Source organism: Sceloporus occidentalis, unplaced genomic scaffold (genome assembly GCF_023333645.1).
Source record: "Sceloporus occidentalis isolate IW3139 unplaced genomic scaffold, rSceOcc1.0.p SCAF_8, whole genome shotgun sequence".
Taxonomy (NCBI): Eukaryota; Metazoa; Chordata; class Lepidosauria; order Squamata; family Phrynosomatidae; genus Sceloporus; species Sceloporus occidentalis.
Window position 1 is genome coordinate 28,038,802 of NW_028316988.1, and position 23,633 is coordinate 28,062,434.

The 23,633-nt window shown below is 44.5% G+C and overlaps 1 protein-coding gene across 1 annotated transcript; it reads left to right on the forward strand.

Moving 5' to 3' along the window:
• LOC149308428 (interleukin-6 receptor subunit beta-like) lies at positions 1-23,631 on the forward strand. Its single transcript, XM_089537059.1, has 14 exons — positions 1-207; positions 5,264-5,384; positions 6,210-6,391; positions 11,673-11,827; positions 12,865-13,045; positions 13,720-13,802; positions 14,180-14,399; positions 15,894-16,079; positions 17,296-17,397; positions 18,142-18,288; positions 18,716-18,856; positions 19,259-19,361; positions 20,967-21,048; positions 22,689-23,631. Exons 1-14 carry the CDS (start codon positions 21-23, stop codon positions 23,214-23,216), a joined length of 2,418 nt encoding a protein of 805 aa, XP_089393185.1. The 5' UTR covers positions 1-20; the 3' UTR covers positions 23,217-23,631.
• Positions 23,632-23,633: the final 2 nt, after the last annotated feature.

Below are 23,633 nucleotides of genomic sequence, written 5' to 3' on the forward strand. Positions count from 1 at the left end.
TGCAGTGTGTGGGTAGGCCCATGCGCGCATATAGCCATGCTGTTTCAAAAGAAGCACGCACAGGGAGAATATTTCCTTTTGAAGGAAAAGAAAACTCATCTGTAATTTCCTTTCCCCCCCTTCCAGGTGACTTAAGTATCATGGCCTTCAGGATGCAGCTGGCTTTGGGGTGTATCGTGACGCTCCTCATTCCCACTTCTTGTTCAGGTAAGAGCCAAGGTGGGATGAGTTGTCTTCCTACCTTTCAAATCCATTGCCTGTGTTGGGTCTTTACAAAACATAAACGGGGACAGAACTGCACTACAACTCCCCAAATCCCCCCATCCATATGGCTGTTGGGGGATGCTGGTTGCTGAAGTAAGGTTGCCTGGTACATCCCATGTCAGTGGGAACAGAGTGAATCCATTCCCCTTTTGAGTCTGAACTTTGTGGTTGTTGTGTACCTTCAAGTCATTTGCAACTTATGGCGACTCTATCATGGGGTTTTCTTGGCAAGATTGGTTCAGAGGAGGTTTGCCATGGCCATCCTCTGAGGCTGAGAGAGTGTGACTTGCCCAAGATCCCCCACTGGGTTTCCATGGCTGACTGGGAATTAGAGTCTCCAGAGTTGTAGTTCAGAGCTCAAACTATGACACCAAGCTGGCTCTTTGGTTTGTCACAAGCTGCTTTAAGTCCCATTTGGGATAAAAATCAAATGAATACATCAATGAAGCAATTGTAGGTTTAGTTTTTGACTGTAAGCTGCCTTGGGCGCAGAGTACATTCACCCGCCTGCTAGCGTGGGATCAGCCATTGCACTGCATTCCCCCCAAAAGTAACTTTTCCCGCTCTGAATGGGAAAGGTCCTCTACTGACAAGGTCAACACTGAATACCCCCCCCCAAAAAAAAGAAACCTTTTCACATTCAGATCTTTTCCAGTTCAGAACCTTTCCCAGTTCTGAATGGGAGACATCTTCCACCAACCAAGTTGAAAAGATCAACACTAACCCTATGAATAAACTGTTACTTAGTATGGTTTTTGGGGGGCTTGTTTCATTTACCCAGTGATCTGGACCAAACCATCACTTGAGGGTGGCACAATTCTCTTTGCCAAATCCAGATGACCCCAAGGTTTATTGAATCCTAGAGTTGAAAGAGACTGCAAGGGCTATCCAGTCCCCCCCTGCCATGCAGGGACACACAGTCAAAGCATACCCAAGAGATGGCCATCCAGCCTGTATTTAAAGACCTCCAGAGAAGGAGACTCCACCACTTTCCAAGGCAGTGTCTTCCACTGTTGAACAGCTTACTGTCAGGAAGTTCCTCCTAATGTTGAGCTGGGATCACTTTGCCTGTCATTTGAATCCATTCCTCCAGGCCTTAATCTCTGGAGCAGCAGAGAACAAGCTTGCTCCATCTTCAATAGGATACCCCTTCAAATATTCAAACAGGGCTATCATATTGTCAGTCTGGTCATCCAGTCCAGCCCCATTCTGCCATGATCCTATGACTCTATGAAGCAGAAAGCCAAGATGGTGGGGTCCCCTTCTTTGGAGGGGCTTTCAGCAGAGGTTGGGTGGCCATCTGTCGGGGCTGCTTTGGTTGGGTGTTCCTGCATGGCAGACCCTGGGGGTCTCTTCCAACTCTATGATGAGATGAGATGAGGACAGGTGGTTGACTAGGCAGACAGATAATGACCCCCTGTTTTCAATGCTGATTTGGAGCCATGACTCCTTCCACACCAAAGATTTCCTGCATATAATGAGAAAAACCCACAGGTTGTCTGACTGTGTCCGAAAGCAGGCTGAGAGCCGGGAAGGTGAAAATTGAACACAGTTGGAAGCAAAATGCTCCGCACTGCAAAGCAGGTAGGAGAAGCCAAGAGGCACGACCTTTGTCATGGCTGCCTTCTCCTCAGATCCCCTTTCTGACTCCTTCCTAGCCTTTTGTTGACCAGGTGAGATTCATCTGTGTTGTGTTTTTCTGTTCCAGACTTTGTAAGCCGATCTGCTTACATATTGTTTCTGGCCTGCCAACCTGTGCGTGTGCATATATAAATCACCCTCTGTCCCCTCTTTTTACTCCTCGGCCCAGTCCATTTCGAATTACCCACATTTTGTTCCCGGTTCGCTTTCTGGAAGTGGAGGGAACATTGTGTCCGTGGCCGGATAAATTGCTAGAACAGTCCAACCTCGTCTTTCGGAGCCTTTGGGGAAAAAGCAGCCTTCGTCAGTCCCAGATCCTTAGGGAGGAAGAGGGCTCCAAGGCATCGTTTCTAGTGGTGAGAAAGCGAAGCCCAAACCTCTCCAAACTTCTTCAAAACTGCATGGTGCATCATCTCTTGGGTTGCCAGATCTTGTCTAGCTCCAAGTCTCCAGCTTTCAAGGAAAATCTCTAGGCAAAATTACAAGGATGCAAAGTTTTGGGGCATTCAGCTCCAAGCAAGAGAAAAAAGGTCGCATGCCAAACTCCATCCCACCTAGAAGAGCAGGATTGTATTGGCCTTTTTTAGCTGCTGCATCACACTGTTGGCTCGTGTTCAGCGTATGGTCTACTAAGGCCCCTATATCCCTTTTGCATGGATTGCTTGAACTGTAGTGCCTAGAACTGGACTCAGTATTCCAGATGAGGTCTGACTAAAACAGAATAGAATGGGACTATTATTTTCCATGATATGGTTTGCAAGTTTTAATTCATGCTTTACTGCAAGTTGCAAAGACACTCTAGTACAGTGGTTCCCAACCTTCCTAATGCCGCGACCCCTTAATACAGTGGTACCCCGGGTTACGAAATTAATTCGTTCCGCCGCCGCTTTCGTAACCCGGAAACTTTCGCTAGCCGAAAAGCCCATAGGCGCTAATAGCGAAAGCCGCGATTTCGTGTGAAATCGCGCCGAAAAGCACCAAAATTTTTCTTCGTAACCCGGAATAACCTTCGTAACCCAGAAACATTTAATTACATGGATTTTTTTCGTAACCCGGAAATTTCGTAAGGCGGCGCATTCGTATCCCGGGGTACCACTGTACAGTTCCTCATGTTGTGGTGACCCAAACCCATGAAATTATTTTCATTGCTACATCATAACTGTAATTAAATAGGTGTTTTCCAATGGGCTTAGGCGACCCCCATGAAAGGGTTATTCGACCCCCAAAGGGGTCCCAACTCACAGGTTGGGAACCACTGCTCTAGTAGGTCTGTATATTTACTTATCAAACCAGATGGTGGAGACAGAACAGGTTGGAAGGTGAACCTTGATTCTACCATGATTGAGAGGGAAGGCCTCTTCCCACAATCATGGTAGAGCCAGGGCTCACCCTCCACTCTGCTCTGTATCCATCATCTGGCTAGAAGCAAGCAGGATAGGTTAAATGTTCCCTGTTCCCCTGAGAAGAAACAGTCCCATCATTTGATCTTGATCTGGGAAAGCCCAGGCTGCATACCGTCTCACACGTCACAACTAGATATTGGTACTCGTGTGCCCAAGCATCATTGGCACGTGGTCAAGAGGGCAAAAGTTATTAAGGAGGAAATACACACAAGTTTAGAAAAGGCTGCAACAGCTTGCTTATGCCTGATCTGACCCAAAAATCCCATCAAACAATTTTGAGCTCAGTGGAAGCTTACATCAGGATTATCATCAGAATGAATGCAGTTTGACACCACTTTATCTGTCAAGGCTGCATCCTTTGGAATCCTGGGATTTGTAGTTTGCTGTGGCACCAGAGCTCTCTGACAGAGAAGGTTGAAAAGCTCATTGAGGTCCCATTCCCACTTACAGATAAATCGGTGTGAGATCTGAATTGATGGATCTATTCGACATCGGAGTGTGGTTTCCACTACATTTGCCCTGATCGCATTTTTTGGCATCAAAATAACCAACTTGTGGCTCGCATTCACGATGAACCGATTCAAAATGAATTGGTTCTAGCTGGCTGAAGGGCAAATTTGAATCAATTCCGATCTGCTTGTGGTTCACACTTGCGTAGAATCGATTTATTGAAAAAGATGCGGGGGGAAATGAGCGCCAAAAAGATGCTGGTTAAATGGAGCTGGTGCATGGCCCCCTTCACTGAATTGCTTCATCAACTTGATTTAATTGGGAACCAGGGTTGTTTGAATCGGTTCTAACTGAATTGTGATCTGGTTTAAAAGGTAGTGGGAATGAGGCCAAAATTGCAAACCCCAGAATTGTATCCCATTGATCCATGGCAGTGAAAGCGATGTCAAAAATGGATTACTTCTGCAGTGCAGATGCAGCCCCTTGTACACCAGTGAAGTCTTTTACAACTCACATTCACCTGCGGAGTAAAATGACCACCCTTTCGAGGAGAGAAAGAGTGATGGGCATCGCACTCCTTCTCAATGACTCACACGGGCCTCGCTTGCAGTGCCAGCTTCTTCGCTGGCACTGAACAGTGCCAAAGTGTTCCCTGGTGGCGTTCAAAACATGCACACTTTGTGGCGAGCGGGCTTTGTGTCTGCCCGGGATTAATCACCACTTCATTGGCAAGCTGTTGCATCTTCGCTTCTTTGCGTTAGACGCCGGCTGTGGCGGGTGAGTTTAATGTTCCGAATTCATGTCCCTCTATGCTTTGGGGACCCCAAGGAACACTGTGCGAGGCTCTGACATTTTCCTGCAAGCAAAGAGCTCCTAATCCTTCCATCTGTCCTGTCGACGAACGTCACAAGGCCTCCAAAGGAGCCGGGATACAGCTAAAAAAACCACCCATCCCTCCAATTTATTATTAATTGCTCATAATCCACATTGTTGAAAACATGCGTTACATTTGTGATAATGGAGAGATGAATCTTGTCCAAAAGCTTAGGCACTCAGTCGCTTAAATATTCCCATGTTCCAAGAGATGGAGCTTATAGGAGTCTCATGAATGGAGATTGGCCCTTTCAGTTCTTTAACTGAGCTCCATATTGTGGCCCTTGACATCTTCCAGGAGTGCTTTACTTGTGTATTTACAGGCAGCAAAGGGTTGGTTTAGATGACCTCTGGGGTCCCTTCTGACTCTTAAGATACTGCAATACTGTGATTCTAACACCAGTTGAGGGAACTGTTGTGACCGCATGGAAAGTTCAGGCCGGAGAGGAACAGGCCTGGCAGAATTGTGTTGTATGGTTTGCGTTTTGTGTGTTTGTTTGCAAAGGGACCTTGTTGCGCCTTTGAGACTCACCGAGCAAAAGAATGTTTTCACTGTATTATCATGAGCCCAAGCTATTGAAAGATACCCCTAAGCTGTTTATTGGTTTGCATCTCTTTTCCTTTCTCGGCAGTGACACCACGAGTCCCGAAAATTGAATATTGTGTCACTTTCTGGGGGGAAAACATCACATGTTATTGGGACCTTCTGCCGGAGACGCATCCGCCAATGACATACACCCTTCATGTTACAGAGTGAGTTGTGTTACTTGTTGGCCTGAATAGGGCCCTCTATGTGGTTTTGGACTGCAGGTCCCAGCATCCAGGAGCAAGGAATGCTGGGAGCTGCGGTCAAAGCAACTTCATGATTCCCATCGTCCCGACTGGAGAACGATCATCAAATCAATTTTAATTAATAAATCAACACTTATGGGAATAGGTTTAATTCAAGAGATCTGCTCTAGTTAGCACTATCCATAATTCAGGCCTTAACATTGTTTGTTCCATTTTAGTCTTCGAATCCGCTCTGGGTTTTATTCCAAACTGGGAAAAGGAGCGCTCCAACATGCTGAGCTCTATTCTGAAAAAATATGGCCAGCTTTTAGGAAAATGCCTTTAAAATAATGATAATTGTTGGCCGCTCTGAGAACCTTTAGGGCTGAAGGGAGGGATATAAATACCATAAATAAATACATTTAAACATTTAAAAATCTGGAATAATATATTCCTGTCTTATATATCCAAGGATATTTGTGTTGGCCATATAACAAAGTATAGTATCATCCAAAAGCCACAAAACAGGGATGCCATTATTGGGCCCACCAAAATGCACATTATACAGGTTGCAAGCTATATTCTTCCTATATTATATTTTGCATAATGCTGTTACTATATTATTCCTAATTTTTGCATAATATTATTTCTATATTTTGCATATTATTATCACTATGTTGTATCCTTTTATTATTGTATTATATTCCTATATTATCACTATATGGTAGGTATGGTAGTGGTGGGTCCCATGTCAGTGGAACAGGGAATCCGCATCTGGGATCTGTTGCCGATAATCTCCCGTTTCAGGGAATCTGGACGCTGCCGGAGAGATTTTGGGGCCCCTGCGCAATGCGTTGCCAAGCCGGAAGAGCGTTGGTGCAGCATCCCCATTGAAAACCTCTTTGCTTTCTACAAAATCAAACTCACAGCAGAGAACCAACAAGTCCGGTTTAGCTCTTTGGAAAAGTGCGTCCATGGAATGAACATTGGTAAGGACTAAGCAGCATGCAAGCTCTTGTTCGGAAAATCTAGACTTCCCAGTAATGTGTGGTGTAGTTGAAGATGTGTGAAAACCACAACTTAGGATCAGGCTGTCACTAGGGTTGGTGTCACCCGGTGTTATAACTTGACTTCTCCTTCCATACCACCCCATACAAGATCCTTAGGAATGTTTTTTGTACTGATGAATCGTTGTTTCCGTACATCCCTGAATGTAGTGGTGATAGTTGTGACGTAAACAGCTATCAGCATTAAAATTAGACCTTTACATGACAATATCATACACATAGCCTAAGTGTATCCACGTGTACATAGTTTCATGTGGTTAAAGTGAAGATTGGATAAGATGTGATGTTTTTAAAGAAAGATGGATAGAGTGCCCCCTGAAAGTTGGGGCAAAGAACTGGACTCCAGGCCTAATCTAGATACTTAGAGTTGGGGATGGATGAATAGATCAGGCACCCAATGGAAGGTCTTTGGGGTAGATCACCAATAGATCCTGGTTTAGAGTATTGTACTGATGAATTGACGAATGGATGGATAAGACAGATAAATAGATAATTGTCCCATGGAAGGATGTTGGGGCAGAGAACTGGCCTCTAGACCTAATCTAGTTACTCATCCCTGGGTTAGAGTTGGGGATGGATGGATGGATGGACAGATAGAGCAGGCACCCTGTGGAAGGTGCCTTGGGTAGAGAATTGATCTCCAGACCTAATCCAGTTATTCAGCTCTGGGTTAGAGTTGGATGGATGGCTAGATAGATAGATAGATAGATAGATAGATAGATAGATAGATAGAGCATGCAGCCAATGGAATGCCTTTGGGGTAGATCATTGATCTCCTAATCTAGTTACTCACTCCTAGTTTAGTGTTGGACATGGATGGATGGATGGATGGATGGATGGGACAGATAAATAGATAATTGTCCCCTGGAAGGTCTCTGGGGCAGACAACTGGCCTCCAATCTATTTACTCACCCTGGGTTAGAGTGCTGGAGATGGATAGATTGGATGGATTAGATAGATAGATAGATAGATAGATAGATAGATAAATAGATAGATAGATAGACAGACAGAGAGAGAGAGTGCCCCCTGGAAGATCTTGGGGGCAGAGAACTGGCCTCAAACATAGTTACTTACCCTGGGTTAGAGTATCTAGGAGTAGCCGCGTTGGCCGTATAGCAAATCCAAATAACATCCAAACAATGATACCTTTATAGGGACAACCAAAATGCACAATTACATGTTGCAAGCTTTCGAAGTCATACTGGCTTCTTCGTCAGGCAAACAGGAGAAAGAAATTGAAGACGTTAGTCATAGGCCTGCATTTTCTGTTTCTGGTCTTGGTTCAGATGATAGATAGATAGATAGATAGATAGATAGATAGATAGCCCCCTGGAAGGGCTTTACGGCAGACCTAATCTAGTTATTAGGTCCTAATGTAGTTATTCACCTCTGAGCTAGAGTTGGGGTTGGAGGGATAGGTATGTAGGTAGGTAGAACTGGTCTCCAGACCTAAAGCAGTTATTCACTCCTGTGTTAAAGTGTTGGACTGAAATTTGAGGAGGATCAAGGTTCTAGGACAGAATAGGGGAATTTCAGCACAGAATAAGTAAAGAGATAGTACAGGAATATCTGGTTGATCTAAATGAATATAAATCTCCAGGACCAGATGAACTACATCCAAGGGTATTAAAAGAGGTGGCAAATGTAATATCAGAGCCATTGGCAATAATCTTTGAGAACTCCTGGAGAACAGGAGAAATCCCAGCAGACTGGAGGAGGGCAAACGTTGTCCCCATCTTCAAAAAGGGGAAAAAAGAGGATCCCAACAATTATCGTCCAATTAGTCTGACATTTATACCAGGAAAGATTCTGGAGCAGATCATTAAACAGAGGGTCTGTGAACATCTAGAAGGCAATGCCGTAGTCACAAAAAGTCAACATGGGTTTCAGAGAAAGAAGTCATGCCTGACAAACCTTATCTCTTTCTTTGATAAAATTACCAGCTTGTTAGATGAAGGGAATGCTGTGGATATATATATCTTGATTTCAGTAAGGCCTTTGACAAGGTTTCCCATGACATTCTTGCAAACAAGCTTGTAAAATGTGGGCTAGACAAGGCAACTGTTACATGGACTTGTAACTGGTTGACCAGATGAACCCAAAGGGTGCTCAACAATGGCTCCTTTTCATCCTGGAGAGAAGTGACCAGTGGGGTCCCACAGGGCTCTGTCCTGGGGCCAGTGCTATTCAACATCTTTATCAGTGACTTGGAGGACAAAATTGGGGGCATACTTATCAAATTTGCAGATGACACCAAACTAGGGGGAATAGCTAATACTCCAGAGGACAGGATCAAAATTCAAGATGACCTGAATAGACTAGAAAGCTGGGCCAAAGCTAACAAAATGAAATTCAACACGGAGAAATGTAAGGTACTGTCCTTAGGGCAGAAAAATGAAATACAAAGATATAGGATGGGGGACACCTGGCTGAATGAAACTACGTGTGAAAGGGATCTGGGAGTCCAAGTAGACCACAAGTTGAAGATGAGTCAACAGTGTGATGCGGCAGCTAACAAGGCCAATGCGATTTTAGGCTGCATCAATAGAAGTATAGTGTCTAGATCAAGGGAAGTAATAGTGCCACTATATTCTGCTCTGGTCAGCCCCCACCTGGAATATTGTGTCCAGTTCTGGGCACCACAATTCAAAAAGGACATTGAGAAACTGGAGCGTGTCCAAAGGAGGGCGACTAAAATGGTGAAAGGTCTGGAAACCATGCCCTATGAGGAACGACTCAGGGAGCTGGGGATGTTTAGCCTGGAGAAAAAAAGGTTAAGAGGTGATATGATAGCCCTGTTTAAATCTCTGAAGGGATGTCATATTGAGGAGGGAGCAAGCTTGTTTTCTGCTGCTCCAGAGAACAGGACCCAGAACAATGGATGCAAGCTCCAGGAAAAGAGATTCCACCTCAGCATTAGGAAGAACTTCCTGAGAGTAAGGGCTGTTCGACAGTGGAACACACTCCTTCCTCGGAGTCTAGTGGAGTCTCCTTTTTTGGAGGTCTTTAAGCAGAGGCTGGATGGCCATCTGTCAATGGAGATGCTTTGATTGAGAGTTCCTGCATGGCAGGGGGTTGGACTGGATGGCCCTTGTGGTCTCTTCCAACTCTATGATTCTATGATTCTAGTCCTTACTGAGCCATGAAACTCACCATGTAACTTTAGAGCAGTCCTCCTCTCTGTCCCAGCCTGCCTACCTCACAAGGTTGCTGTGAGGATCAAATATGAGAGGGAAAGAGAACCGGGCAGACAGGGTTGGTGTAAGAATAAAAATATCTGGGGGAGAAGGAAATCTGTTGCCGCAAGTGCGTTTGCAGAAAGGTGAAGCATGCAATTAAAAAAGAACAATAATTCGATTTCCTTTATGTATATATAAAAATGGCTTAGTGGATGACTTACACGGTGGAGCTCTCCGGAGGAAGCAGTTTTTAAAAAGAGGCATGCCTTTTTTTAAAGTTCAAAAGACAAGATTGAACAATGGTTGCAGAGGGATAAACGCATCCGTGACTCCCACAACCAAAAGGTAGGGGTGAATGTATAAAACAATGATGCAAAATGGAAAAGGAGACAAAAGCGATCTGCAGATGAAAAGGCTTTATAGAATAGTCTGAAGGACGGATCGCAGATTGGAGAAGGCTATATTAGACATAGACAGCTGTACGAAATGGAACAATTACGGCGGCTACGTAATACAACGTTTGTCGAATCGCTTTGGATACAGACTAGAGCAGGCCTCGGAAATGTTGCTGGTTTGGACTAGAAGTCCCAGCATTCCCTTGCTAGCATGGTCACTGGAGGATTCTGGGAGCTGGAGTCCCAAAAAGTAACTTTTTCTGAGTTTTGATGGGGAGGGGGGAAACATACAATTCTGTAACTCACGTCGCTCTCTTTTATTTTATTTTATTGTATTTTATTTTATTGTATTCTCTGTATTTTTATTGCTGTATCCTGCCTGGATTCCTTGTGACTGGGGGGGGCTAATAATAATAATAATAATAATAATAATAATAATAATAATAATAATAATAATTATTATTATTATTATTATTATTATTATAATACTTAAACCTTGGGAGAGTTGTGAGATTCAGGCTACATCTGCACTGCAGAAATAATGCAATTTGACACTGTTTTAACTGCCCTGGCTCAATGCAAAGTAATTCTGGGATTTGTAGTTTAGATTGTACGCCATTGGCAGGTTATAGATCGTTTTGATGATGTCTGTAAAGTGCCATGCAAATTTATGGCGCTGTATAAATTAACATTAATAGTAGTAGTAGTTTGGTGAGGCACTCAGTCTTCTCTGTCAGAGACTATGGTAAACTACAAATCCCATGATGGTATAGCATTGAGCCACGGCAGTTAAAAGCCCCGTCAAACTGCATTATCTCTGCAGCGCAGACTCAGACTCATTTCCATTCTCTGTTCCAATTTTTGAAAAACAAATTAATGCATTTTCCAATTATTGGAAATTTACTGAATAATAAAATAAGGGGAAGGTTTAGCACATGGAGAGTTGGAGTAAAGGCAGCAGGTCAGACCTTTGATGGTCGGTTCAGGTTTCTAGTCCCTAAGGGGAGCAAAGTGGAATATTGAAAGGGAAATATCACCTGGAATATTGTGTCCAGTTCTTGGCAACACAACTCAAGAAGGATGTGGAGAAGCTGGAGCATGTCTAGAGGAAGGCGAACAAAATGGCGATGGGTTTGGAAACTATAAAGCCTTGCTTAGGGAGCTGGATATGTTTAGCCTGGAGAAGAGAAGGTTAAGAGGTGATATGATAGCCCTGTTGGAAGGGAGGTCATTTTGAGGAGGGAGCAAGCTTGTTTTCTGCTGCTCCAGAGACTAGGACACAATGGAGCAATGGATGCAAGCTCCAGGAAAAGAGATTCCACCTCAACGTTCGGAGGAACTTCCTGATGGCAAAAGCTATTCAACCGTGGAATTGGCTGCCTCCAAGGAGTCTCCTTCTTTGGAGGTTTTCAAACAGAGGCTGGATGGCCATCTGTTGGGGGTACTTGGATTGTGTATTCCTGCATGGCAGAATGAGGTTCGATTGGATAGTCTTTGGGGATCCCTTCCAGCTCTAGGAATCTATTATTCTAAAGTGGTAGCCACTGCATGGAAGAAGTTGGGTGGGTTCTTTGTCCCTTGCCTTTGAGAGCTGCATTCTCTTCTTCTCCCCATTTACTTTTACCCAAGTAAAACTGAGTCCCCCAGTGATTCGTGCGATCCTTGCGAACCAGAGCCGTTGCTTCCAGATGGAATGGGACCTACCAGGAGATGAGATCCTGTCTGCGTCGGAGGCCCAGTATGTGATCCAGTACCGGGACTTGGCAGAGACCTCCTGGACACAGGTGAGCGGCTGGTTTTTTGCATCAGTTCTTTTCATCAGGGTTGAAATTGGAGTGAAATATTTTCTTTCGTTTGTTCGTTTTTTTAAAACTTTGGCCCGATTCCCACTACCTTTTAAACCGGATCACAAATTCCTTTGAACCAGCTCACATGACCCTGGTTCCCACTTGAATTGATTCGCTGAAGCGATTCGGAGAGGGGGGCCATGCGCTCGGCCCATTTAACCCACCTCTTTTTGACGATGACATTTTCCGTGTCTTTTTGGATAAATCGATTCTGAGCAAGTGTGAACCTGATGCGGATCGGAATCGATTTAAATTTGCCCTTCGGCCGGCTGGAGCAGGTCCATTTTGAACCGATTCATTTGTGAATGCGAACCACAAGTGGGTTGTTTTACAGGAGAAAAATGCAATTGGAGCAAATGTAGTGAGAACGAATCGATCCATTGATTCGGAGCGCAAACCACTTTTTTTGTAAGTGGGAATGAGACCTTTGTAACTTAGTGTTTCTCTTAGCAATTTAAGTCTAACAACGAAAGCCAGCGTGGTGTAGTGGTTTGAGTGTTGCATTATGATGCTGGAGGTCAGGGTTCGAATCCTGGTTTGGCACGGAAACCCACTGGGTGGCCTCAGGTGAGTTACACTCTCTCAGCCTCAGAGGATGGTCATGGCAAACCATGAAGCTGGAAAGGCACCCAAAGGACCATCTTAGGTTTTCTTTATGGGGTTTTCTGGGCGAGATTTGCTCCGAGGGAGGTTTTCCCCTTGGTTTTTCCATGGCCAAGCAGGGATTCGAACCCTGGTCTCTAGAATTGTAGTCCAACACTGAAACCACTGTATACACTGTCTCTATTTCTTGGTGAGATTTCTTCATTGCCTTTTCGGAGGCTGAGAGAGTGTGACTAGCCCAAGGCCACCCAGTTGTGGGGATACAGATTCCTAGCCTAACAGAAATATATCTTATGGATTGCTCATTGCAACTCTAAGAAGAAATGATGCAAACTCCTCTCTCCCGGTTTGTCGTCTTTCCTCCTCCGAAGGTGAATTTTACAGTGGTGGAGAACGCAGCGGCCTTTGCAAACATCTGCGGCGTTTCCCCTTTCACCAACTACTCTGTCCGGGTGCGAGCCAAATACCTGCACAGCTCTTCTCTCCAAAGCAATGAAGGTCCCTTCTGGAGCGAATGGAGCACAGAGAGATTTGTAAGGACACTGCCTGCAGGTGAGAAGACTGAGTCACCTTAAATAGTGGTCAGGGCAAAAGTGTCATATGTTTTGACAGTCCTTCCTTCCTTCCTCCTTATCTTCTTCCCTCTCTTCCCCTTTCCCTCCTTATTTTCCTCCCTCCCTTCCTTCTTCCTTATCTTCCTCCCTCCTGTCCTCCCTCCTTCCTTTCTTTCATCCTCCCTCCCTCCTTTCCTTCCTTTTTTCTTTCTTCTTATCTCTCCTCCTTTCTTCTCCTTTTGTCCTTTCCTTCTTCCCTTCTTTCCACGTTTCCTCCCTCCTTTCTTTCTCCTCTGTCCTTTCTCCCTCCCTCCTTCCCTTCATTCCTTCCTCCCTATCCCCCTCCCATCGTCCCTTCTCCATCCTTTGGGTTTCTATGGCTCAGCAGGGATTTGAACCCACGTCTCTGGAGTCATAGTCCAGCACTCAAACCACTACACCATGCTGGCACTAATAGTAACTTCAAGCCCATCTTAAAAAGCATAAAACCAGCTTCTTCAAGGGGGGAAGCTCTCTTTCTTAGGCCTCCAATAAAAGTTTCAGCTCCCCACTCAACCTAGTGATGGGAAGTTAACTTGGGTGATAAACTAACTTTTGTCTCTATTGCTCCTGCAGTTTTAATGTACGATTTCAATTTTTTTATCCGCTTGAATCTGTTGGTTTCCTCTGCAGTTCCTTCCAGAGGACCGGCCCTTTGGAGGAAACTAAGAGCCCCAGATGCTTATGGAAAGAGAGCCGTTGTCCTGATGTGGAAGGTAAGGAAGGAAACCTCGCATGCCATGACTAGAGATAGGAAAGGTTGAGCATGATCATTTAGGAGCTTTCCAAAAATCCAAATTCAATGCATTTAAGGGGGCATATATTTAAGTAAGTTAAGTTTGGGATTCGGATGTCTGTTGCATTGCAACACTAGCAAGTCTAAACAAAAACAACTTTAAAAAAATGTCATCCATGATTTTATTCTGGAATGTACATCTTTTTAAAAATATTTTCAAACCGTGGATGCTTGACTCTGAAGATAGAAAAAAACATAATCCTTGGCTACCGAGGGCTGACTGTAATTTAAGTCTTGGAATACGACATGGCACCAGTTTTGGCCCAATTCTTCCTTTCCTTTCCATTTTCTGTTTAGCCCTTGAAGCCAACGGAAGCCAATGGAGAAATTTTGGCATACCGTCTCCGCTCTCAAAGGAAGGGGGAGCCCGCAATCCTGCAGTGCCTCACTAAAGACCTTCAATGTACCCTCTTTCTCCCAGCTCAGGTCGGGTACACCTTCTTCATTGCAGCCAGCAATGCTATGGGGGTCTCTCCCTCGAGTAAAATTGTGGTCCCACCATCCGGCAGCCAAGAAGGTAAGCCTTCCAAATTGGCCCATGTTTGGGAAACGCATAGGGTTGCCTCTATGGGAGCCAGGTTGGAGAAGGGATCGCCAAGATGGACTCAACCTCTCACTAGGCAAGAGCGCATGGTAACTAAGGTTACTTTAGGCATGGATGAGGAAGGGCACATAGTTGTCAGAGTTGGCTCTGTGCGTCAATGAGGAAGGGCACATTGTTGGAAAGGTTGACCCTATCATGGAGGTTTTTCAACAGAGGCTGGATGGCCATCTGTTGGGGGTGCTTTGAATGTGAGTTCCTGCATGGCAAGGCGTTGGACTGGATAGCCCTTGGGGGCTCTTCCAACTCTGTGATTCTGTGGCTGGAAAAATGCATGCAACTGCCAAGACTGGCTCTGGACATGGCAGTGAAAGAGTGCATTACTATTACTGTTTCTACTATTATTGTTGTTGAGCTCACCCAAAAACCTGGAGAATCTGCATCATCATCATCTCCTGCTTGGACACAATCCATAAAAACTGGAGACTCAGGGCCAGGTCTTGAGTGCTGGCAATGCTACACATGCCAGAATCAGACGTCCTGACATAGATACGGACCCAAAGGTATCCTTATTTTCACTATCTCTTGTTCCTTTTTTAACCCCTGCCACATAACTGGCTTTCTTTGTGTCCTTCATCTTCCAATACTTCCTTCGGCATTGTTGTGTGCCTTCAACACATTTCTGACTTACGACGACACTAAGCCAAACCTGTCATGGGGTTTTCTTGGCCAGATTGGCTCAGAGGGGTTTGCCTTTGTGGCCCTTTTCATCGATGGGGTGAACCCATCAATGAACTTGCAATTGCGCTAGTTTTTGCAATCGTAAATGAATAGCTACGTTACAATTCAATATCATTTTTTAAAAACTGGAGAATGGGAATGAGGCTGAATCTTCATTGCCGAAATAATGCAGTTTGGCAGCACTTCAACTGCCAAGGCTCCATACTATACAATCCTGGGGTTTGTAGTTTGTGGTTTGTAGTTTGTGGTGGCACCAGTGCTCTATGCTAAGAGAAGGCTAAAACTACACGTCCCAGAATTCCATAGCACGGAGCCATGGCAATTAAAGCGGTGTCAAACTGCATTGTTTTTGCAGTGCAGCGGGCAGCCTAAGTTACTTTACGGATGCCACAATCACACTCATAGCTACTTTTAAACTTTATTTTGGAAGCTATTTCTAGATATTTTCAGATGCGTTTTGGTATGCCTTTTTCAAATGCCATTTCATCATGCCTTTCATTTATCCAATTCCACCCTCCAAAAGAATAATGCAAAAGCAACGAAGAACATAGTAAGTATTGCAATAAGTGACTTTCTAAGCATTCAAATGAGTAATTGCAGTGAATTATAACAGGACAAATTACTTTTTAAAAGTAAGATTCCTTATAGGAACTAACTATTGCTCCTCCAGCTTCCAGCTCTAATTAATTATTTTATAATAGTAACTAATTAAGCTTTATTTTCTTCCAGATCCATCCTCCCCGCTTCCAGTTCTCGCCTCGCCAGTGGGGGAAAAGGGCCTCCTCGTTCAGTGGTCTCTTCCCAGCTTCCCACAGATGCATTACATTTTGGAGTGGGGCCGCTTACCCGAGAAAGAAGGCGCCGACATTTTCTGGCGCCATCAGCCTGGGAACGTCAACCACGTGGTAATTAATGGTGAGCCAGTAGATCAGATTCAGCGTGGCATTGTGGTTTGAGTGTTGGGCTATGACTCTGGAGACCAGGGTTCAGTTCCTAGCTCAGCCATGAAACCTACTGGGCGATCTTGGACGAGTCACATTCTCTCAGCCTCAGGGGATGGCAAGGGCAAACCTCCTCTGAACAAATCTTGCCAAGAAAACCCCATGATTGGTTCGCCTTAGTGTTGCCGAAATGACTTGAAGGCAAACAACACATATACAGTAGTCCAGATAGCTGGGGAACAGTCTGGATTATCAGTTTTAACTCCGTGGACAAAGCTGTCCTAGGGATCTCCTTGCCCTTTGCAGACTTGGTTGTTATTGTTGTTAACTGCCATCAACTTGATTTTGGCTTATAGCAACCGTATTAAATGGGAGACTTGCAAGTCACCCTAATCCATCCTACTCAAATCTTGCAAACTCAGGGCTTCCTTGACGGAGGTCTGTTACAGACTGCCAAAATAAAGCTGCTTCGAGTCTCTTTGGAAGTATGCTATTTAAATGATGCATGGGTCCTAAGAGTCCGGAAGCCACACCAAAGCTGCACTCCAGTGCTTAGGAATGGAGAGTGGCTTTGGCGTGACCTCCAGACTCTTAGGACCCATGCATCATTTAAACAGCATACCTCCAAAGAGACTCAAAGCAGCTTTATTTTGGCAGTCTGTAACAGGCCGGAGTCTTATCCACCTGGAAGGAGATCTTCCTCTTTTCCTACTGGCTTCTACCTTGCCAAGCATTATTGTCTTTTCTAGTGAGCCATGCCTTGATGTGTCAAAAGGCTCAGTTTAGTCATCTTAACTTCTATGGAGAGGTCAGGATTCATTTGCTGCTAGAGATTTTTACATTAAATTGATATGTAACTAGGGGGGTGCAAGGGGTGCAGACCAAACCGAGTGACATATCAGAGTGCATTGAACAGCCGGTGGGACGGTGGTGCCTGTCTATGCCAAGAAATACATCCTTGGCCACTCGCCTCCACCAGCAGTTTGCATAATACACTGATATGTAGACTAACCCCATGAGATTTTTGCAGCAGCACTTTGGATAAATTGCAAGCCCTGTTTAGTTCTGTTTTAGGGGAGAAATAAGGTTAACTTTCCTTAAATCTGACCTGCGAGATCAGAAGGGAAGTGCGGTGCGTTCATGTTTTGCATGGATTTCACCACTATGGATTCCGTTTTCTTTCCCTGCAGAAGCAATTGAGCCAGGACATCTCTATAATCTCAAGCTCTTTGCCCTCATCGACGGCACCATTTGGGCCTCGGGTTCTACCAGCAGTTACTCGAAACAGATTGGTAAGTGGACCAGAATAAATCTGATCTCAAGAAACACTTTCTGACCTTTTATCATTCCCTCTGTTTGTTCTGCATTGTTGTTCTGTGCCTCCGAGTCGTTTTTTGACTTATGGCAACCCTTGGCCAAACTTATCATGGGGTTTTCTTGGCAAGTTTATTCAGAGTGGGTTTGCCATGGCCATTGTCTGAGGCTGGGAGAGTGTGACTTGGCCAAGGTCACCCTGTGAATTTTTATGTTCGAGCAGGGATTTGAACCCTGATCTCCAGAGTCATAGTCCAACACTTAAACCACTACACCATGCTGGTTATTATGCATGTCATTCTTTATATATGGATATCCCAGTCAACAAAGTCAGTGTGTTCCTGGGCATTGCATTTCTAATAGAAAATCTGGTACCAGAGGCAAAGATAACATGGGAAGAATAGGGTTAGGTTTCTGCAGTACCAAAGAGTATCCTGACAAGGGCAATAACTAAGTGGTAGGGGCAGCTTTATCGATCCATGCCAAGTTTGAAGGGAGAGGTGGAGAAGCAAGAGAGAGTTTTGGAGGGAGCTCTCAGAGGTTCTGGACCTATTTGGGAATATCATTCAGAGCCTTGGACAGCTCATCTATAACCAGTATGAAAACCTGGACTGGATTCATTGCCCCACTGACATGGGAAACACCAACCACTGAGCTTCCCTGCTGCTTTACGTTGGTGTCACAGTTGCATTTTGCTGATGCTAATGTGTGCTCTTTTTCAGCTCCACTTCGGGCACCGACTTTGTATCCTGTCCAGATCTGGAAAACCCAGGTTAAATTGCGGTGGGAGAAACTCCCTTTGGAGGACCGGGGTGGAGTGATCCGGAACTACTCCATCTGCTACAAAGAAGACAGAAGGGATGAGCAGAGTAAGGGCAGCATTTGGGGGGATTAGGTTAATCCCATGATTCTGAAAGCGTGGCATACTGAGCGTTGGACTCTGGAGACTGGAGTTCGATTCCCAGCTTGGCCATGAAACCCACTGGGTGACCTTGGGCAAGTCACACTCTCTCAGCTTCAGGGGAAGGCAAAGGCAAGCCTCCTTGAGCAGATCTTGCCAAGATAACCCCATGATAGGTGTGTCTATTAGGGTTGCCATGAGTCCGAAATGACATGAAGGCACACAACCACAACAAACAGTGGGGATAAAAAGTCACACTCTCTCAGCCTCAAAGGAAGGCAATGGCAAATCCCCCTCTGAGCAAATCTTGCCTAGAAAACCCCTGAGATAGATTCACCTTGAGGTTGCCTTTTGTTTGCCTTTGTGGTGATTCCCTCTGCTTTGTTTCCCAACAGCGGTAGTTGTAGAGGGTTCAGTGCAGAGTTATCTCATCAAAGGCCTTAGACCCGGATCCGTGATCCGGGTCTCCATTGCTGCCTCCACCGAAGGAGGGAGCACCCGGGGACCAGCGTTGTCCATCCGAATGAAGAGCAACGGTGAGTAAGACTCCGGGAGACCCCTCCCCACTACATAGTGGTAGCACTGTGCTTCTACTTTAACTGCCATAGCAACACCTTGGGACTGGTAGTGTCCGAATCATAGCGTTGGAAGGTACCCACGAGGGCCATCCAATCCAATCCCATTCCGCCATGCAGGAAGACACAATCCAATCCTTTCCAACAGGTAGCAGCCTCTGCTTAAAAACCTCCAGAGAAGGAGGCTCATCCACCCTCCAAGGAAGCATCTTCCATTATCAAACACCTCTAACTCTCAGGAGGTTCTTTGGCTGATCTTGGCCAAGATTCCTTTTCTAAGTAATTGAACCTCCAGCCTCACTGCAGCCTATCAGATTTTCCAGACTCCCCTATTCTCTATCTTTTTCTTTTTCTCCTCCATAGGTCATGGAGAAGCCGAAACTTTGTTATCCGTTCTTTGCGTGGGGTTCCTTCTCCTCCTCCTCTTTGTTGCCGGCTCTTTGACTTGCGTCTGGAAACATCGGTGGTACGTCTTTTATGAAAAGTAGTAAGGATTATAAACAGACTGGAAAATGGGCGTTACAAAAGGGATGGTGATAAATCCAATAACTTCAACAACAAAAAATAATCCACCCAACAGTGATTCCTTTACTGGGCCAACCAAAATGCACAATATCCACGTTGCAAGCTTTCAGAGCTCCACTGGGTTCTTCATCAGGAAAGGTATTACATACCATACAGGAGAAGAAGAAACTTGAATATGTTAGTCATAGGCCAGCATTTTGCTTTTTTCTGTTCTTAGTTCAGATGGTATGGAGGAGTATTATTTGCAAGGTAGTAGTTACCTCCTTCTTCTGGCCATGTGGCAACTGGGAGATTCTCAAATTTAGCATCCATGGCAACACATATATTGTGCATGTTGGTTGACCAATAAAGGTATCACTGATGGATCTCTGTTTGTATTTGTTAAATGGCCAGCACAGCTACCCCTGAATGTTAACATCCATTTGCAAGACAAAAAGATACTTCCTTTGCAATGCAGTCTGTCTCCATCCTTTGTGAGGTCTCAGGCCCCTTTGTTAGGCAGAGGACACTGAGACCTGTTACAGACAGCCAAAATAAAGCTGCTTGGAGTCACAGTGGAGGTATGGTGTTTCAATGATGCATGTGTCCTAAGAGTCCAGAAGTCACACCAAAGCCACACTCCAAGCGTGACTTTGGTGTGGCTTCTGGACTCTTAGGACGCATGCATCATTGAAACACCATACCTCCACTGTGACTCCAAGCAGCTTTATTTTGGCTGTCTGTTACAGGCCTGAATCTCTCATAGAGCATTCATGCTTTTGCATCAGGAAAACCTGAAGTGGCTTTGAGTTTAAACATGCCAACACAGTCCCAATATTGGGGGGGAAGGGGAATGCTTTACCTTTGTTGGAGGCAGAAACCTCAAATAGTAAAGTCCCACTGAATCTTTCTTTAGGGTTTTCCAGTTGTGGCTATAATGTGGCATCTTGAGGGATGAATGTATAAGAAAACCTTCCCATTAAGCCTGAGAATGGCAGATATGATGATGATAATAATCATGTGGCCCTCCAGATGGCAACTTCCAGCATTCCTTGCATTGTCTGCAGCTTGAATGCATTGCTCCATGTCAGAGTCTCCGGAGCAGCAGAAAACAAGCTTGCTCCATCCTCAACATGACCTCCCTTCAAATATTTGAACATGGCTATCATGTCACTTGTTAGCCTTCTCTTCTCCAGGCTAAACATACCCATCTCCCTAACGCATTCCTCATAGGCCTTGGTGGTTTCTAGACCCTTCGCCATTTGGGTCACCCTCCTCTGGACATGCTCCAGCTTGTCCACGTCCATCTTTGAATTGTGGTACCCAGAAATGACATAGAGGAGGTCTGACCAAAGCAGAATAGAGCGGCGATATTACTTCCCTCGATCTAGACACTAGGCATGCAAATCTACTCATAAAGATGGAAATCCCATGCTGGATTCCAGCCGTAATATTTATTGATTGGAACAATGCAATGGATAACTGGCAAGCCAAATGTTACGCGCTCTCTCTCTCTCTCTCTTTCCTTTTAAAATTGCATTTTGAATCTTTTTCATTCACTTTTCAGGGTTCAGAAATACCTCTGGCCGCAAATCCCAGATCCAGCAAAAAGCAACCTCGCCACATGGATGCCACCCAAAATGTGTCTGGTTAGTAGACGGCATTGCCAGAGAAGACTGGTGACTCCCATGTCAGCGGGGCTTTGAATCTGGCCCGGATTTTAGACTAAACCAGAAAGGAGCCATCTAAGGTGCTAAACCTCTTTTGGGGGGTTGAGTAGGAAATAGTGGTCAGCGCCCCTTTAAAAGTTCAATATGACACTGAGAACGGATTCCTCAACCCATTGATACAGAAGTCACTAGCCACCCTTGTTGTTGTTGTTGTTGTTGTTGTGTACCTCATGGGGACCTTTTGCTTTCCTTTTTTAATTTTTATAAGCAGCAAAGCAGATATTATTTAACAATATATAGTTTACATACATAAGCCAACATCCAAGCTTTTTCTCCGATCAAATCTGCATGTCAGTAGTAATGACAATCCAAGCTTTATAACTTTTCTCCAATGTAAAACCCCTCTACCTCCATTGTATGTCACTTTTCATTTGGGTTTCTAATAGAGCGGTTCGATATTGAAAATATATTCTTCTAGAAAGTTGATCTAGATTTCCTTAGTCCGTCCACATCTTATCGAAGCTAGTCTTTACATTTGTGAGACTGCCCTTTCCCCCTAAAGAACTTATATATCCATCCTAACCTTCCTCTGTTCGTCTTTCACAATTGTATAATACATTTGTAAGTATCTTAGCTGCTGTGGCTACAGAGTGATTTTTTAAAATATAAGAAAAGAAAGTGGGGCCAGAATGCATTCACTTAAAGTCGCTAGTTTAGTGCAATTACGTGAATGCGCATTGCGTTCGAACTGGCTCCTCATTGCCCGAAAATAGCATGCCATTGCCCGAATTTGCGTCTGGCAGTCTATCACGCAATAACGTGAAACCCCATGATTGCATTCAGATTGCCATTGGATTATACTTCCAATTCCCCTTTGATAAACTCCGTAGACTAGGTTTGCCATTGCTTTCTTCTTAGGCTGAGAGTATGAGACGTGTCCAAAGTCACCAAATGGGTTTCTCTAGAATTGAACCCAGACTCCTAGTCCGACACTGGCCGAACCTATTATTATTATTGTTGTTGTTGTTGTTATTATTATTATTATTATTATTATTATTATTTTGTATAGTGCCATAAGGTTACATGGCGCTTTGCAGATACAATCAATTCCAAACATCAAATCCTGCCAAAGGCGTAAAATCTAAGGAGCAATAAAATATAAAACTATGCAATAATTATAACAAATTCTGCAAGTAAAGCACATTACTTATAAAAGCAACTAATATAGGTAATCATTAAGTCCCCATACTGGGAGGAAGGCAGGTTATAAATTAATGATGATAATAATAATAAATACTGTAATTAAGATTAGAGAGAAAGAAACTTCTAAATTGGCCGGCGTATTTATAAAATGTTTTTATTGAGTATGGTCCAAAACACACTGCAGAAATAAACCTCTTTAATTGCTCTGGTTCAGTGCTAGGGAATCCTGGGAGCTGTAGTCTATTGTGGCACCAGAGCTCTCTGACAGAGAAGGCTAAATGTCTCACAAATACTAAGTTGTATCCTATTCGATGTTGTGCAACGATTTGTTTGTTTGTATTGATGGGTCATTGGACTGCAATAATAAATACTACTGCTACTAACTTCTTGATCACTTCCCCGTTTGCAATCCTCAGGATCCATCCTTGCGTGGCACAGAAACGTGGAGCCAAGGTTATCTCACTCTGACTATCGGTGACCTCTTGGGGGTCCATACTTCCCAACAAGAAGGATCCGACCCAAGGAAGTTTCTTGGTGACCAGTGGTTGCTTCAGGTCCCCAGCGCTTTCCAGAAGACCATCTCCATCAACGGAAAGAGGGGCACCTTGTGGGAAGACGGAGAAGGGCCCCCCAAATCCACAGCCGCCAATGAGGTGGACTACTCGAAAGTGGTTGTGGTCCATAACAGCCGCGGGCTCCAAGAACCATGGAGGAGTCCTCATCATTCCCATTCCTTTTCCAAAGCACCGGATCCGCAAAATGTATATTCCAGAACCCTGTTCGGACAAAGCGTTTGGCTTCAGAATTTGACCTATGAAGTTGTGGTGCAAAACAGAGCGCTCAAATCCACCGGCGAATTCCCGCTCCTGGGTAGTCTGATGGCGATGGAAAGAGATCTCCATCCAGCTGAAATCCCATGCAGAGATAACCTGCAAAACTCCTAACCTGTCTTGCAAGGTTTTTATAAGACCTTAGATGTTTGCAGTCCAGCAGCTCTGGCGTTCTTGAGAACCATCATCATCATCATCATCATCATCATCATCATCATCATCATCATCTTGCAAGCAAACAATCTGAAAACATTCTCTGAAGATGCCAGCCACAGATGCCAGCGAAACATCAGGAATAAACGCTTCTAGAACATGACCCGAAAAACCCACAAAAAACTATGGATGCCAGCCATGAAAGCCTTCGACTTCACAAATCTGAAAATACCTGTAAATAGGAAAGCCCGCACAAGAAAACACTCCTTGCAAGATATAAGGCCTTCTGGTGCTACCGAGAATCATCATCGTCGTCATCATCATCGTCATATTGCAAGCCAACAATCCAAAAATAAATAGCAAAAACTGAACAAGGCC